At 52.4% G+C, this 17,163-nt stretch overlaps 4 protein-coding genes across 4 annotated transcripts; 2 read left to right on the top strand and 2 right to left on the bottom strand.

Moving 5' to 3' along the window:
• Positions 1 to 67: 67 nt before the first annotated feature.
• LOC125958252 (ornithine decarboxylase-like) lies at positions 68 to 1,501 on the bottom strand. Its single transcript, XM_049691482.1, has 2 exons — positions 258 to 1,501; positions 68 to 155 (listed from the first exon to the last, which is right to left on the bottom strand). Exons 1-2 carry the CDS (start codon positions 1,499 to 1,501, stop codon positions 68 to 70), a joined length of 1,332 nt encoding a protein of 443 aa, XP_049547439.1.
• Positions 1,502 to 3,317: 1,816 nt separating this feature from the next.
• On the top strand, positions 3,318 to 10,221 carry LOC125953929 (mucin-19). The gene is made up of 6 exons (XM_049683781.1): positions 3,318 to 3,717; positions 4,294 to 4,388; positions 4,482 to 8,566; positions 8,639 to 8,809; positions 8,900 to 9,085; positions 9,216 to 10,221. The coding sequence occupies exons 1-6, from the start codon at positions 3,434 to 3,436 to the stop codon at positions 9,363 to 9,365; spliced, it is 4,971 nt and encodes a 1,656-aa protein (XP_049539738.1). The 5' UTR covers positions 3,318 to 3,433; the 3' UTR covers positions 9,366 to 10,221.
• Positions 10,222 to 10,386: 165 nt separating this feature from the next.
• LOC125954011 (BET1 homolog) lies at positions 10,387 to 11,102 on the bottom strand. Its single transcript, XM_049683946.1, has one exon. It carries the CDS (start codon positions 10,785 to 10,787, stop codon positions 10,428 to 10,430), a length of 360 nt encoding a protein of 119 aa, XP_049539903.1. The 5' UTR covers positions 10,788 to 11,102; the 3' UTR covers positions 10,387 to 10,427.
• Positions 11,103 to 11,187: 85 nt separating this feature from the next.
• On the top strand, positions 11,188 to 17,151 carry LOC125953927 (endoribonuclease Dicer). The gene is made up of 7 exons (XM_049683779.1): positions 11,188 to 11,434; positions 11,526 to 11,864; positions 11,931 to 12,591; positions 12,679 to 13,016; positions 13,098 to 13,352; positions 13,415 to 13,859; positions 13,936 to 17,151. The coding sequence occupies exons 1-7, from the start codon at positions 11,423 to 11,425 to the stop codon at positions 16,965 to 16,967; spliced, it is 5,082 nt and encodes a 1,693-aa protein (XP_049539736.1). The 5' UTR covers positions 11,188 to 11,422; the 3' UTR covers positions 16,968 to 17,151.
• Positions 17,152 to 17,163: the final 12 nt, after the last annotated feature.

The raw sequence follows: 17,163 nt of genomic DNA, 5'->3' as shown, positions 1-17,163 counted from the left end.
TCAATGCATCTTTATTGGCTGCAATTTACACGGGACACCAACTGTTGATACTTTACTAGCGCTAGTGTCAATTCTGGATCTGCCGGTAAGTAGACTCGAGAAAGGAAAGCGTTTTTTCCTTCCAGTCTATGTCGGCCATCTGTTGCAGCAATGTCCTGTAAACATTGAAAAGATTATAAAAGAAGCTCGATGTCCAAGAAGACGCCGTACATAAACTGAAATGGCGGAATGTATATTGCTGAGTTTAGGAAACTTACCAGGTATGTTCACTGACATAGACCTGCACGGTGGCTTTGGGGAACCCGTTGAAATTGGTGGCAAGGACCATCCCGTATGCACCGAGATTGTCGAACACGATATAGTCCCCGATTTGATGCTCGGGAAAGTCCACATCCTGGCAGGCCATGTCATTCGAGTTGCAGGTTGGTCCCCAGATGGTGGTCCGAAAGGTAGCTTCATTGCGTCGCTCAGGCCTTATCAAAGGTACGATACGATGCAGATCATTGATCTGTCGTAAGCTCAACCAGTCAAACAGCGTCCCAAACACGCCATCATTGATGAAGTAGATGATCTGGTCAATCTTTTTTCGCTCCCCGGATTGATCGTCATAGATCACCTTCTTGCCCTGAATGGTCGAAAGGAGTGTGACGGCGGAACCAACGTAGTATCTGCCAGGTTCCGCAATCACGGTCACTTCTTCGGGGTTTGGGAAGAACTCCTGCAGACCCCTCTGTACTGCTTCAGCATACGCCTGGATCGGTTTATCATTATCTCCGGGGAATCCTCCCCCGATGTCTACCAATGCCAACCGCGTACCGAGCTTCGATTGAGCGTAATCGAACACTACGCGAACGGATTCGATCGCATGATAGAAGCAATCCGCATCTAAACTACCACACCCAACGTGGAAACTAACGCCAATTATTTTCACACCGAGCTCCTGCGCACGATCCATCAATCGAAGTCCTTCTCCGCGTGGATTACATCCAAACTTCTTGCCTAGCGGAATCAACGCCCGACCTGCATCGTGCCGGATACGAAGCACTAACTCTGCATCCGGATACTCTTTGGCTACTTTCTCCAGCTCAAACTCGTTATCGAACGTCATCCGCCTAATGCCGTGCGATCGAGCAAAGGCGAGCGCTGGAAGGGATTTGATTGGGTGAGCAAACAGAATCCGCTCCGGTTCCACACCCAGCTCCAGTATCGAACGTATCTCGGGTTCCGATGCACAATCAAACCCGGTTCCGAGACGAGCCAGCGTGGCCAGGATCGCTGGATCATCGTTACACTTGACGGCGTAGAACGGAGTAATGCGCGGCATCGTACGCAGCCAGTTTAGGTGCTTTCGGACGACATCGTCCAGATCGATCACGTGCAGCGGATGCTCTCGTGTTCCGGCTTCGATAATCCGATCGATCTCCTTCTCGAAACTGTCCCTTTCCGGTGGCAGGATCGTCAGGTTGCCAAACTTCCCGAAGCTTCCACTTTTTGGTGTCATTCCGATTAGCGGTTTTCGTGGCTTGCCTTGTGCTTCGCTCAACTTCGCGGACTGAACTAAACTGAAAACCAGCGAGCTGGCTCGTTCAGCGTTGCCGCCACCACCGACGCTTTATTTTTAATCATCGGCCGGTTGAAAATATAATAGCGCCGCAATATCATATGGTGCGGCATTCCTAGACTGTGAAAAGTCTGGTTTTGTTTCGTGAACCTCTTCTTTCAGTCGTTTTTTTAATGTTCCCATTTGTTCCCACTCCAATCAGCTGTTGCACCGCGAACGTTGCTTCAGGGTTCTCATGGCTGGCTTATATTTGTAGAGTGCCAGACTCATGTGGCAGACACTGTGCCACTAGAGACACATGTGGCGAAATGCAAATACATCGGCATTGCTAAGATCAATATTCGAAACAGATTTTGACCTGAAATAAGCAGGTCCTCCAAAACAATCATCACAACTGGATAAACAGGTGAGACCTCTTCCATCTTTTCTGCTTGGTGCTTGGACACTGTGCCACCTCTTTCCATTCCTCGTAAGACAAAGTCCTTCAAGGCGTTGTCGAGAGTTCATACAAGCTCTAGAACTATTCAGCTTGATTCACTATGTGCGGCAGGGGAGGAACTTTGCTGAGCGGATACTAACTAGCATACAGCGGCGCAGATTGATTTCGATAGCCGCAAATAGCTGAGTATGACAGGACCTATAGTTGTGCGACGCCGCTGAGTGGTAGAGGATGGCGCTAATCCCGGGTCCCGGGTTTCTTTCGAGGCGACCAGCCTATCCGGCCCGTTTCGACTGTCTATCCGAGCCCCGTTTTTACCAACTGTGAGCGCCCCCACGTTTACCTTTCTGTTCCTCTCCGTACGGTCCAGGATCCCGCCGTAAGCGTCCACCGAGTCAGCTGTTCTTTGAAGCGCCGTTGCAACTCCAGCGAGCCGTTTGCGCTGACCAGGCTATTTTGCTGCGCGTGGTCGCAACTGCGCGGTTCCAGGCCGACATTGCTTGCGTTATCGGTAGCCATGCGCCGATTAACGGTTTACTCGGTGTGTTTAGTAAACCGAGCTGCGGCCGGGCTCCATGCATTGCCCTTATGGCCGAGTCTGCCGTTCTGGGTTCACGGGTGTTGCTGTCGTGGCCATGGCTCGCTGGCGCACTTTCACTCTCGTTGAACGGACTTGGAGCGACCCGAACGGAACGAGTCGAGTCGATAGGGTCGCTACAGTTGAATCAGTCGCTCTTTTCTTGACAGACATTGTGGCTCCCATATTGAAAAGTTATGCGCCAGATGTAAGTTGCAAGTTTGTAGCGAATAATGCGAACACCTAAGGTTGAGCGACTTTACAACAAATTCGTAGGACTGAAAATCTTCAGTGCCCTCCGGTCAACCCGGTCGCCCCGTGAACAAAAATTTGGACGCGGAATCGCTCACCGTGATCGTTCCCGTTCCGCGCTGCACTTTGTTTACCTCGCCATGATCGAAGGAGTGAAAGAGACAGCCTACACCCGGTCAGCAAATTCCGCTGTTCGAAAAAATCTGTTATACGCGAGTGTGTGTGCGTGTGTGTGTGTGTGCAGAGTAAATTAGGAAAGTTCGTACAAAAGTGCAAATTTCCGTACTTTTTGCTCGGCTGTTCTGATAAATCGATGCCCAGCTTCCACCCAGTGAATTGGGCAGCTACTCCCAGAAATGCGGAATCGAAGAAAACGCGTAAATGCTCCTCCAAGAAAAAAACCCGCGGTGATTTAGTGTTGTGTTGGTTAACGATGCGTGCGTGTGTGAGTGCGATGGTGTATTCACGCCGTTCGTTCCGAATGTGTGAGTGATCTTTTTGCGAGGAGAGAATGGCTGAAAACTACTGAACTTCCCTCCGCGGAACGGCGTCATCTTCGTGTGAATCGCAAAAAAGCAAGGGAAATCGCGCATCGCCAGGTATCATGAGTACACCGGAAGTGGCCACCAGTGCTGGTGGCGGTGCTAGTGGTGAAAAATCGCTCGTGTCGGTTTCCGTTTCCTCGTCGTCGTCGTCGGCCGCGGTGGTCTCGTCGGTCGCGAGCGTTACGGGAGGCGGCGGCGGACTCGTTGGCAAAACCGTGTCATCCGGAGGTGGTGGTGGCGCCAGCACCACGACGACCACGATACCGATCGATCTGGCCGCGGCCTCCAAGGTGCTGGTACGCACCGATAAGGCCACCATCCCCGGTGGGACCACCACCTACAGGTTTGTTTCACATCCACGCACCATCCGCGGAATCACCCACCAAAAGAAGCGCGTTTTCTCTTTGTTCCCCCCACCCCTTTCCGACGAGTAGTTTGCTTTGGCCCAGCTGCGGAGTGAAAGTGTTGCGTATGCGGCTGGTGTTCGCGGGCTACTTCGCGATAACCCCATAGTAGGCTAGAGGATTTTCCTTGCCGTGTTCTTTTGGTTGGCCAAAAGTAGGCTCTCTTATCGGATTTATTTTTATTGGTACCAATCTTCGTCTTTTCGACACATTTTTCCACACTTTTCCCTCCCGTATTCCTCTCTCGCTCGCCCGTGCAAATCGTTGCGTGCTCTCTCGCATTCTCTTTCTCCCTCCCTCTCGCTGTCTCCGATCTACAAACTAGAATCGGTGTCATTTTCTTTGTGAGGAAATTTTCTTCCTTCACAAAACAGGAAAAACCGCCTGCTGCAGTTGGTTGCTACGGGCGCACTTGACAGTTGGTTGGACGGGGACCGCACTCCCTACCTCGTTAATGGGGTTTTCCATTACACTGTTTTTTTTTTTAAATTAATTCCTATCTTCTTCCTTACCAGATTCGGATCCACAGCCACCGGCCAGATGCGTGTCGTCATACCGAGCAGCGTGTCCCAGCAAACCTACTATCGCCAGCCGGCAAACATTAAGCAAGGTAAGTGTCCGGAGGTCAATCTCTGCTACATCCTCTCCGTTCCCTTGGCTCACACAGTGTGTTCTGCTTTCCCTTCCATCTTTGTTTAAACAGATGCGACCACAAATCGTACACAGATCAGTACGCTACCAGCGGGAAGTGCAATTACCGCTGGGGCGACTGCTCGTACCGCGGTCACGGCAACCTCCGTACCGCTGACCGTGTCCCGTGCTCAAAGTACCACACCAACGACCGTCTCGTATCACGTCTCGAACCGGACCGTCCAATCGGCGACACCGATCGTGACGGCGAATCTGCCACCGGGTGCCGCTGTCCGTGCCACGACCATCAATGGCCCCATACGCATCTCGACGCCCCCGATACAGGTGGCCAACAGTAATAGTGGTGGTGGGGGTGGTGGTACAGGAACCGGTGGTGCAACAGTGGCTACGGCAGTCGGGAACACAACCTACGTCCGGATGCCACCTAATGTGGTGCAATCACAGGTACGAAGTACGACCACGGGTGCTACAGCGACGGCCACGGCTACGACTACACTCGTGCAGAACTTCCAAATGTCCGCCCAATTGATACGTGCTGCGGCAGGTGGTGCTGGTGGTGGTGCGACGACGGGCACATTGACTGCCGCTGGTGTTACACCGAGGGCACGAGTCGTTACACAGACTACCCTGCCTGCCAGTCACCATCAGGTGGTACAGGGCAGCGCCGCTGGTACACCGGTGGCCGTTGTGAATAGTTCCGCAGTGGGCACTTCCGTGGTCGGTGGTCAACTGCAAACGGTGGTTAGCAGTGGAAGCAACACCGGTGGCAGTAACAACGCCGGAACATCCGGTGCTACCGCTGCCACCAGCTCTGCCCAGCACGCCTACGTGGCAGCATTATCGATGGGGCCACGGCAAGTGTCGACGCTCGTCTACACGAACAACAGTGCCACTGGCCAGCAGCAGCAGCAGCAGCCTCAACAGCAACAGCAGCAGCAACCACAACAGTACACGATCAGTAGTGGTCCGAATCAGCAGCGGCTTACACTGGCCACTACACTCTCACCGCAGCGTCCAACGACCGCAACCGTAATGGGAGCAGGCACCACGGGGACAATCCGTCCCACGATACAGCGACTACCGACGACCGGTATCCGGGTGAGCAACTTCCGTTCGCCCGTGCTCACCCCAACAACCGTGCTCACGACGATCGCATCAGGCATCGGCGGTGCCTCGGCTACGCTCACCAATACCCAGCAAAACCAACGTACGGTCACCAGTGGGACGACCAACATCTCGAATGCCATTCCGGCGCGCATCATCCAAGTACCGAATCCGGCTGCATCCGGTGGTACAACGGCCGGTACGGCCCAGATCGTAAATGGGCGCATCCAGACAAATCTGCTTAACATACAGCCCCTGATCGTTAGTAGCAGCAATGGCCGACAGACAGTGGTCGGTGGTAGTGCAACACAGCAGCAACCAGCCGGCCTTACGATCGCCCAGGTCACGGGAAAGCTAACGCAAGTTGGAACGGTTGGAAATGTGGCAGCCGCGACGGCCTCAACAGATAGTGCGTCGAATTCCACGACCACCACTACCCTACAGACGGCATCCGGGCAGCAGATCGTTGTCAGTACAACCGGTGGTGTGCCCGGTGTCGTACCAGTGGCCGCTAGTGGTGGTACACCGGCCACAATCATTACCGGCAATCTGATCACGACCGGTGGAAGTGCTGCTGGTGCTAGTAGTGGTAGTGGTGGTGGTGGTGGAGGTGCAGGAGTAGCCGTCAGTGCCGGTGCTCACCATGGAACGGGACAAATCACACAAATTGTTAACATGAGTGCCCCGACGGTCGTATCGGTGGCCAGTGGTGCACAGGTTGGTGCTAGTACCGGTGGAACGGCCACCACGGTTATACCGATACCGTTGGCCCTTACCGGAGCACGCAGCATTCAAGGAGCCGCCGGTACGGCTGGCCACAGTCCACTGAGCATCGGAACGGTGGCCACATCACTCGCCGGAATCGTGCGTACAACCGGTGGTGCGACGGCGGTCACTTCACTTGCATCCGTACTACCGATCGCCAAGGTTACACCCCAGCAGCTGATAGAATCAGCCGGAGGTACCGCTAGTGGTGGTACACTACATTACTCCGTGGCTGCTAGTGGCAATGGACCTTCGCTATACATCCAAACACGTCCCGGCAATAAGAGTGCGGGTCCAGGAGGTGCTACGCTAAGTGTCGTATCGTCATCGGCACCGGGGGGCAACAGTACGAGTGGCGGCGGCAGTGGTACATCCGGTGTAAGTGCGGCAGCATCCGCAACACCATACGTGCCACCATCATCGTCTTCGTCGTTCTATTACGAACGGTTAACCTCATCCCCGGCAGTATCATCGGCAGCGGCGGCCTCAGTCGCTGCATCGATTTCTCTCGCCACTGGAGGTAGTGGTGCTATCCCGGTAACGCTGTCCTCGGCCTCATCGACCACGATCACAACGACGAGTGGTGGTGGACCGGTCTTTTCGATTTCGTCAACCTCGAGCGTCATTAGCAGCAGCAACAGTAGTGGCAGTGTCGTCGTTGGTACCACTGCCGCATCCAACAGTAATCAACAATCGACATCGACGGGCCATCCTACGGTTGTGTCTTCGTTGGCACAGTACGGTGCCGGTGGATCGTTTGCGATCGTACAAGCCGCCGGTGGAGGACATAGCGTTACGACCGGTGGTAGTGGAGGTGGTGCCAGTGGTGGTCGTGCCACACTGACGACGGGCCCAATCCATGGCCTTGTACCAGCTTCACTGACCGGCGATAGTGGTGGTACTGGTACAGCCATTACCAGGAACATTGTCTCTGTGTCACGCGATGCCTCGATTCGGTTCCATCCGCAGCTACTGGTCGATGCCAGTGGTCAAACGCAACAGATCATCGTCTCCAGTGCAGCCGGAGGAATCAGTTCCGTGGCCTCAAGTGTCGGTAGTGGCGCTAGTGGTGGTACGATTGTGCCTTTGCTTTCAGTCGCTACCGGCAACAATGCAGTCACGATCGTAGGAAACAACAACACCGCCAAGCAGCAGCAGCAGCAGCAGCAACAGGAATCACCACAATCGAGCATTCTACGGAAGCGCGCACTAGAAGGAACGCTCAAAACGATCAGTACACCGGCCGCTGGAAGAGATCTAACGCAGGCGTTGCTCGCGGTGGAGAAGGAACGATCAGCACGGGAACAGCACGAACAGCAACAGCAGCTGCAGCAGCTACAGTTGCTCCAGGCAAACTCGTCCCATGGCCAGCAGCAGCTGGAGCTGCGAGGTGAGATACTGGTCAGCACGTCATCACCCCTGATGGCAGCATCTCCGGTGCGGAGACCATCGAGCGATGGTTCAACAACAGTCAGTGCTACCTCCAGCCCCGGGTTGGATGAACAGGAGGAGGAAGAGATGCGTGCGATGGCCTACCGAAATGCCTCGTCCCGTATAGTCACGGATGGACGCTTTAAACCGGTACATGCGGTCGATGATCCACCGTCAACGATACACTTTACGGCCCAGCACCATCAGGTGCTACATCACAGTTCATCGACGTCAGCGACAACGACGACGACGACGGCTGAAGGAGGCTTCCAGGGCGGCATAGGTTCGATGGCCAGCGGCGGCAGCAATAGCACGACGATTTCATCTTCCGGCAATGGAAGCTACGAGCAATCGCCACGCAAAAAGGCAAGGAAACAGTTGCTACAACCACTGACGGATTCGACTGGTGGTAATGCAGGAACAGCAGTAGCCGCAGGGCCCCTATTAAAATCGGGTTCCTCTTCCTCCGCTTCGTCTTCCGTCACAACGGTTGGTGTCTCGCAAAGTGGTCCGCAGCAGCATCAGCTATACGTGTCATCCCAGGATCTTGTCGATGGAGGCAATGCAAGTGAAGCAATGGATACGAGTGGTTCCGGAATTGTCATCATTAGTGCGCAACAGCAATCTAGCAGCAAGCACAACAGCGCAGTGGCCAGTTCCATGGGACAGAAGATGGCAAACAGCATTAAACTGCTGGAACCAGTAAGCGCTGGAGCAATAGTAACTGGGCAGCAGCAACAGCAGCATCAACCACAACAGGATCATCAATCAGGAGCAGCTGGGCCTGCATCGAAACCGATCGTTTCGCGAAAGACCAATAACGTTAGCTTACTACAGGTGTGTGCCCTAGAAGATCCTTAAAAAACCGTCTTTTTTAAACTAACAGTTTTTCCCTTTACTCATTTTTAGTCGTACAAACAAACATGGAAGGCGGCCAATAATCATTTCCAGCGGTATACTGACGTGAAGCAGCGTGAGGAGCGGCGACCAACCGTCATGGACATTGCGAATCAATCGCACATTCTGCAGAAAGTGAACGGTTGGAAGATTTATCATCTTAGCGCGCAGATCGAGGATTTGGTAAGTACCTCACGGATGGCGCGGAGCTGTAGAGCTGGCATACTAATCATGTACTAATCGGTCTCTCTCTCTCTCTGTTTCTCTCTTCAGTGTGATTTGGAATCTCAAGCGTATGGGAAGTTAGGTCAGATGCTGCGTACGATGGAGGCGGCGACAGCGAATGCGAGCAGCAATAGCAGTAGTAATAGTAGTGGTAGTGCTGGTGGCAGCAGTTCCGCAGGAAGTACACCGAAATCCTCTACGTCCGATCTCGAGCGTATCAATGATTTGTTGAAGGTAAGTGGTTATCCCAACCGCCGTACAGCTCGTGAAAATGTGATAATTACGGGCAAATTAGTATACATTATGTGAACCATAGTAGACATGCGAGCAAGGTATCTAATTTGGGTTTTCTCACATTTCCCAGGGCAACATGCAACGAAGCAAAATCGTGATGGACGGCATCAATGAGGCGCGCACGCAGATAATGAAAATCTTTGACCACAAACCACGCGTCTCCGATATCATTCTGCGGTGTGCGTCGAAGCGGAACTTCAAGAAACGAGAAAAAACGTAAAACACCGAACAACACGCACAATAGACGCTGGCTACTTCGATGGTCATCGCGAAGGTGATACGAGAATGCCAGGTCAGACCACCAGACAGTGCACTACTGGGGAGTGGTAATCGATTGTAAATAATCTCCAGTACGGTGTTATTATATTGCTGACGTGTTGAGGCAGTGCAACGTGATTTTTGGGTTTTTATCCTGTTAGGTTTGTGTCATATTAGGGTAAGCAAACGGCAAGGAACTGCGACCGAAAAGCGCTCGATCGGCCCATATCCTGTTGTAAATCCCTTTTGTTTTTAACCCACTGTCATCTTCATCTCCACCCAAATTTAGCGAAGGGTTGTTTGTGTGTGCGCGTGTGTGTGTCTGTACATTTAATGCAGGAAAAGTTTAGCAAAGGCATCTTTTCGCCCATTTCTCATTGCTCCTTGTGCATAAAGTGTCTCCATCAAGAATAGCCGGTAAGTTTTAGGCGATCTCCCTTGAACCAAGCGTTACAAATGTGATCGTGTTAGCACAGCAGACCCCTTTGCCGTTGCATAGATACCGTGGCTTCGTAGCGATAAGTTAGAAAAGCGATTAGCGTTGAGGGTTGATTTTAGTTTGCCAAGTAATGTTTCAATTTTTAAATACTTCCTCTAACTTAGTTATTGTAAGACGATTAAGTAAAACGAATCATATTAGGAAACTTAAGCGAGAAAGCAATATATTGTTATTGTAAGCAAGTGTTTGCTGGTGGTCTTTTGGAGGAACCGCAATTTCTCAACGACAGCGACGGATAGTAGGTGGCGCCGGGAATCACTAGCATGATTTTAGTATGTTCAGAAAAAGAGAATAAAAGAAAACAATCAAACTCATAAGAAATCGCTCGTCTTTTTGCACTTTCCGGAAGTTTCTAACGAAGGAAGAACGCAACGCAGCCACAATTGCATGGCGGTATTTGGTAATTTACAGTATAGCAAAAATTTAATATGGAACACGCTCTTGCTTCTTGGCTTGTATACATTCCGCAGACACCGTAGATGGAAAACAATTAAATTAAAAAAAGGCAAACGCTGGTAGTCTTCATTATCGGAGTTTTAGCACGATGTACAACAGGAAGAAGACGGCCAGCACGAACAGAAACATGTAGCACATGTAGTTCCGGTGGCCACCCTTGCCGAGCCGTACCACTCGTCCGATGGTGTTGGACATGAAGCCCCCGGTTCGGTCCATATCTTCGTCCATGCCACGCAGCAACCGATCCTGGTACCGCACCTCGTTCCCGATGTCGATCGTCAGCGACTTCAGGGCACCGATTTTACCCTTCAGCTCCTCGGCCATCCGCTCGTTTTCCTCCTCGAGCGCATCGCCACTCGCCTGTTGGCCACTCGGTCCCGGTTGGTGCTGCGGGAGCGGCTGATAGTTGTAGCCCTGCGAACGGCGCATCTTTCCCGTCGTTCCCGTACCACCGAAGTTCGCCACTTTGTCCTAGGTTTGTTTCAATGACTACACGACTCGGAGTGCGCTGGGTCGGTGGAATGTGCCACAGATTTCTCCTACGGGAGATGCGTCCCTCCCGGGGCACGTCGCCACTCTTGTTTTCCGTTTCCGGCTATCCGGGCTTGCAGAATTTCACTTCTCCAGCTGGAGGTTCGTGGGAGAAATCCTTTTTCCCTTTTTCGTTTCTTTTGATTATGCTACGTGTTGTTTTGGTCGTGGAACGCCATCTAGGTAGGACGGTGTAGTCCCGCGACCGTTACCGGACTGCTTCTCAACCTTTTACGGGCGTTTAAGATCGTGAGTGTCTTTGTTGCACTTTTTTAAACAAAAAATTGTGTGCATTTTGTTCAATTTTTACGTTTTGTTAATTTTTCGTTCTTGTAAATTAAGTAATCTCCTCAATTCTAGTCCAGAACACTTGTGCAGTGTTGTTCTAACACTGGTTGTAATCAAGCTCGTGTTCGTGCGTGAGATTTTGTCGCTGGAATTCCGCCGGCTGTGAATCAACTTTCCGATAAGCCCAAAAGTGTTGCTGACGCAATAAAACGCCTCAGCGAACGCTTCCACGCAACAAAGTAGCCATGTGGAATCAGGTTCGTGAAGTTTGCCCCTTTTCATCACACTTGAAGCAGTAAGATCGTTCCCTTCGTTTCGAAATCTCTGTTTGCCATCGTCACCATGCAGGACAAAAAGGAGCCGGACGAAGATCTGGTCCCGCGGGACTATCAGCAGCAGATGAAGGATATTTGCTTACGGAAAAACACGATAGTCTATCTACCGACCGGAGCCGGTAAAACCTATATCGCGCTGATGGTAATGCGTGAGATGAGTCACCAGTTGCGGTCCAACATCGACGATGGTGGAAAGCGGTCTTTCTTCCTCGCTAACACGGTCGCGTTGGCCAAGCAGCAGGCCCAATTCTTCTGTCGGTTCTTCCCGTTTAACGTGCGGCTGTACACGAGTGAGGTGAACGTGGACACCTGGAAGCAGGACCGATGGTTGAACGAGTTTCGCGAAGTGCAGGTTGGCCGGAGAAAGATCACCTCCCCGATTGTAGATCAATGAAACGTTTTGTTAATTTTTTTTCAGATTTTGGTATCAACGTCGCAAATTTTGCTCGATATCCTTCGTCACGGATACCTCTCTCCCAGCAACATCAATCTGATCGTGTTCGACGAATGCCACCGTGCAGTAGGCCAGCATCCGATGCACGCTATAATGAAGGAACTCATGGGCGTACCGAAGAACTGCCAGCCGCGTGTCATAGGCCTCTCGGGGACACTGCTGTATCGGGAGCTGAAGTCGAAGACACAGGTGGAGGAGGAACTGGAACGCCTCGAGAATACGTTTAGCGCGACGATCGCTACGGTTGGCGATTATGATGAGTACACTAGCATGTGCTCGTTTTCAACTAATGCCCAAGAAAAGATCTGTGTATACAGCAACAGCTTCCTGGAGTCGGTGCCCGTCGTCAAGATGGTAATTGGAATGGTCATGAAGTTTGGGGAGCAGATCGAGAAAATACATCTACCCAAGTACAACCTACAATCGGCGTCGACCCTGCGCGTCAGTGCACCGAAGCCGACGAAGGAGGTGAAGCGAGCTCTGAACGAGTTCCAGTCACAGCTGTTGGAGCTCGGTATCTTTGGTGGCTCGATCGCGATATTAGGCATCATCGTGGAGATGGAGCTGAACAAACGGAAATCAGAGTGCTCCAAAGCACGCGCTCTCTACCGCAGCATGATTTCATGTAAGTTGACGGAGTAGAACATAGTTTCGCCGGAATAAGTTTTGAAAATGAATCAATTGTAATTCTCGGAAATTTATTGCCATCCAGTTTGCGAGGAGGTGTACTGTGTGCTGCAGAGCGTGATGAAGGATATGCCTATCCGCGTGCAGGTGATGAAGTTTTCAAGCGATCGTGTACGCAGGATGATCAAGTATCTCGAGCAAGAGTACAGCGGCACGGTAGACACAGAGAAACAGGCCCTGGTGTTTGTAAAGCGCCGCTTTAGCGCCAAAGTGCTCTATCATGTGCTGCGGCTCTACTTTGGCCATGATGAACAAAACGTACCGGATGAGGATTCCATCATACGGCCCGAGTTCATCGTCGGCGTTAACCGACCGATGGAGGAATCGATCGAGCATATTATTGTTGCGAAACATGATCGACAAGTAAGTGGCACGCGCCGTCGTTCAATTTTTTCTGTGTTACAAAAGTACCCTCGCTGACCACATCTCTAAATCACGTTGCAGGTGATCAAAAAGTTCCGCAAACATCAGATTAATGTGCTTTGCGCAACCAACGTACTGGAGGAAGGCATCGACCTCCAAATGTGCAATATTGTGGTCATGTTTGATGAACCGCTCAGCTACAGCTCGTACATGCAATCGAAGGGCCGGGCACGTATGAAATCGAGTACGTACCTGCTAATGGTAAACGACGAAGATCGCAGCAAATTCACTGCCCGCATTCAGCTATACCACGATATCGAGAATACGCTGAAGAAGGTATGCAGCGCCCACCGGGTTATTCCTAAATTCTTCTCTAATTGATCTACGTTGCATTCCAGGCGCTGATTGGCAAAACGATCAATCGCCCGGAGCCGCTGGAGCATGATGTGCGAAAGGAGCTGCTGGATGATATAACCGCTCCCTTCATAACACCGGCCGGTGCGAAGCTCGATCTCACGTCCTCGGTACAGCTGCTGAACCGGTATTGTATGAGCATGCCGCGTGATCTGTTCACTGGCACCAACGTGGCCTGGGAGCGGATCGAGCAGCACGGTAAGATTTGCGTTACGGTGAAGCTTCCGCTACAGTCGACGATCCGCGAAGTTGTGCACGGTGAACCGATGAAAAATTTGAAGCTGGCCAAGCAATCGGCCGCTTTTAATGTTTGCAAGCAACTGTACGAAGTCGGTGAACTAAGCATGCATCTGCTCCCGGTGACGGTGAAGGACAAGGTGCAGCAGGTTGAAGATCTTTACTTCAGCCACTGGCGAGCAGTCGGTGTAGGTGAGTACCGTGCAGCCACTAGCGTACATGCTCTTAGCAATTCACTTCACCGCTTTTCTCGCATTTGTTATTCCAGAGACAAAACCCAAACAAGCCGGACAGGCGAACAACGTCCGCTGCTATAGGGTACACTACCCGGCCGAATCGCAACACTGCACCCCCCGTACGGACACGGACGAGTGCTATGTTTACATTTTGCGCACGAAGGCACTGTTCGAGCGTGGCACACAGGGCGATAACATTGCCATTTTTAGCGATCTGTACAGCAGCTCCAACAATTTCGGTATCATGACGCGCAAACCGCTTCCATCGTTGGCCCCAATGCAGTTGTTTTGCTCGCTTGGCAAGATCGGTGTGGAGGTGGTACGGGAACCATTGCGCATTACCCTGGACCCGGGTGCCGGTGGTGAGCAGCTGGCCAAACTGAAGCGCTTCCATCTGCTGCTGTTTCGCGATCTACTACGCCTGTGGAAGCAGTTTATTGCGCTCGATGTAGAGGCGGCCGAGAATGGGTTCTTGATTGTACCGATGGCCGATTCGAAGACGATCGACTGGAAGCTGGTGGACACGTTTCCTTACCTACAACAGTCGGAGGAACCGACTACACTAGCCCGCCAGCGAATGATATTCAACGCCGAAGGCTACCGGAACAGGGTCATACATCCGTGGTACAAGAGCGACCCGATGCAGAATTACGTCGTGGTGAAGGTGCACGAAGAGCTTAGCCCCCTGAGCCCGTTCCCGAATGGGGCGTACAAATCATTCGAGCACTACTTCTCGGCCCAACACCAGCAGGTGATCGTGCGCCCGGATGATCAGTTTCTGATCGAGGTGAAAGGTATCAGCACGAACCTGAACCTGCTGCATCCCGGTACCGAGCAGGATGGGGGCAACGCGCGCTCCAGAAGGCGCGATTTTCAAGAGCTGCTCATACCGGAACTTGTCCATAATTTCGAGTTTCCGGCGGACTATTGGTTAAAGGCGACACTGCTACCGAGTGTCCTGCATCGGGTGCACTATCTGTTGATCGCGGAGCAGATTCGGCTTGATCTGGCCAACAGTGTGCAAATCGGTACGGTGCGATGCGACCGCATCGAACCGCTCTCGGTGGATCGCGAGGTGACGCTGGTTACGCAGAAGGCTGCCTCGTACAAGGTGTCCGATTTCGGCGATAGTTTCGAGGAAGAGGAACAGGAGGATGACGAGATGGACGGTGGTGGTGATGCCAGTGATGACGATGATGAGATGCGGGTGGAGAAGCTGCGCGAAATGTTGTTGAAGCTGAACATGGATACGGCAGTGGATACGATCGTGTATCCATGGAAAGAAGAGGAACTCCCGGTCGACATTGATCGCCACTGGGAAAGCACTTCCCGTGTCGACCTCGATTACTACTGCAGTTTCATCGAGAAGTATCAGACCAATGCCGGTGCACTGAAGGAGAATACCGTTCGCTCATTTACCGAGCGCTCTGTACCGGAGCTCGAACTCGAAGCACTAACGCTGAACGACTCATCATCGACCGGTGAGGATAAACCGGTTGGAAGGGGCGTTGACAATCGCGGCACGAAGCCTAGTGCTCCACTTGCGATCGAAGATGGATTGGGACCCCCGGGTGAGATCAAAATTTTGAAACTCACTCCCGACAGTACGGCTAACGTGAGTCTGCAGCAGGCGGATATTCTGCAGGCCCTCACGTCCAAGCATGCGCACGACGTGTTCAATCTGGAACGATTTGAATTGCTCGGCGATGCGTTTCTGAAATTCTCGGTGTCGGCGTTTCTCCTGATGCGGCACGTCACCTGGCACGAAGGTTATCTAACGACGTGCAAGGGCCGCATGGTGAGCAATCGGAATCTGCTGTACTGTGCGATGCAGTATGGGTTACCGGGCATGCAGAAGGTCCATCGATTCGATCCGCGCAACGAATGGCTTCCACCGTTGGCGACCGTACCCAAGGTGATCCGTGAGGCCATGATCAAGGCGAAGGAGATGCCCGCACTGCTGTTCAAGCTAGAACTGAGCGAGGAGGAAGTGCAATCCGGCATTGTGCAGCAATCTAAGATCGATGCGTTCCTACCAATGATTAAAGAATCAGAAGAGGAATCACGATCAACGCTGATGGCAGTGCTGCAGCACGTACAGGTGTCGGACAAAACAGTAGCCGACTCCATGGAAGCCCTGTTGGGTGTGTGCGTGAAGGCAGTCGGGTACGAGCGTTCGTTCCGCGCTCTATCACATTTCGGAATCATGCCACGCGATACCGATTTGGCCAAATTGCTGCGCACACACGAGTACACCGTACTGAATTATCAGGATGAGCGTGAGACGATCGACCGCTTGCTGATCAACCCGGAGAAGATTGAACGGACGGTCGGGTATAAGTTCCGCAACCGGACCTTCCTGCTGCAGGCGTTCACCCATGCAACGTACACCACAAACACACTCACCAAGTCGTACGAACAGCTCGAGTTTCTTGGTGATGCCGTGCTCGACTTCCTCATCACTCTCTACATCTTCGAGCGCAACCCACACATGTCGCCCGGGCAGCTGACCGATTTGCGGTCCGCACTCGTCAACAACGTGACGCTGGCGTGCGTGTTGGTGCGATTCCGGTTACATCACTACATCCTGTCTCAGTCACCCATGCTGACGGATAAGATTGACAAGTTCGTGGAGGTACAGGGCCAGAAGCGCAACCGGATCGGCGACTGGGTACGACTGCTGACGGAGGAATCCGAGACACCGCTCGCCGAGTACGTCGACGTGCCGAAGGTGCTGGGTGACGTGTTTGAGGCTCTCATCGGGGCCATCTATCTCGATAGCGGATGTGATCTGGTGACCACGTGGCGCATCTGCTACTCGCTGCTCCAACGAGAGATCGAGAACTTCTCGTTGGACACCCCCATCCAGGTGGTGCGCCAGCTGTACGAACATCAGGATGCCCGGCCTCACTTCAGTGCACCGCGCGTCGAGGATGATGTGGTGATCGTGCGGCTGCACTTCACCCTGCGCAACCAGAGACTGAAAGTGTTTGGTTGCGGCCAAAACAAGGAGGATGCCCGCCGGGCAGCCGCCAAGCTCGCTCTCACCAAACTTCGCGGCTAGTTGCATGACAATTCTTGATCGACGTTGTAAAACAGTCCCGATAGCCTTACGTCTGTTTAGCTGTAAGTTACGTTTGTGTACGTCATTTGAAATGCTTCCCTTATTCGAGGGAATATAGAGCTTCCAATGCTGCGTTATAAATAAGAATGGGGCCTTCGCGAGGTTCTCTGTTGTAACAATTATAGCCGCTAGTATA

Source organism: Anopheles darlingi, chromosome 3 (assembly GCF_943734745.1).
Source record: "Anopheles darlingi chromosome 3, idAnoDarlMG_H_01, whole genome shotgun sequence".
NCBI lineage: Eukaryota > Metazoa > Arthropoda > Insecta > Diptera > Culicidae > Anopheles > Anopheles darlingi.
The sequence above is the reverse complement of the archived record's forward strand: the minus strand, read 5'-3'. Positions and strand labels throughout refer to the sequence as shown.

Excerpts from the sequence above, each read along its gene's own strand:
- LOC125953927 (XM_049683779.1), top strand. Across the intron at positions 13,017-13,097 it reads TTGCGAAACATGATCGACAA|GTGATCAAAAAGTTCCGCAA; the intron begins GTAAGTGGCACG and ends ATCACGTTGCAG. Across the intron at positions 13,353-13,414 it reads TCGAGAATACGCTGAAGAAG|GCGCTGATTGGCAAAACGAT; the intron begins GTATGCAGCGCC and ends GTTGCATTCCAG.
- LOC125954011 (XM_049683946.1), bottom strand. The coding sequence starts at position 10,787 with ATGCGCCGTTCGCAGGGCTACAACTATCAGCCGCTCCCGCAGCACCAA.
- LOC125958252 (XM_049691482.1), bottom strand. The coding sequence starts at position 1,501 with ATGACACCAAAAAGTGGAAGCTTCGGGAAGTTTGGCAACCTGACGATC. Across the intron at positions 156-257 it reads TATGTCAGTGAACATACCTG|GACATTGCTGCAACAGATGG; the intron begins GTAAGTTTCCTA and ends CAATGTTTACAG.
- LOC125953929 (XM_049683781.1), top strand. The coding sequence starts at position 3,434 with ATGAGTACACCGGAAGTGGCCACCAGTGCTGGTGGCGGTGCTAGTGGT. Across the intron at positions 8,810-8,899 it reads GCGCGCAGATCGAGGATTTG|TGTGATTTGGAATCTCAAGC; the intron begins GTAAGTACCTCA and ends TTCTCTCTTCAG. Across the intron at positions 9,086-9,215 it reads GTATCAATGATTTGTTGAAG|GGCAACATGCAACGAAGCAA; the intron begins GTAAGTGGTTAT and ends CACATTTCCCAG.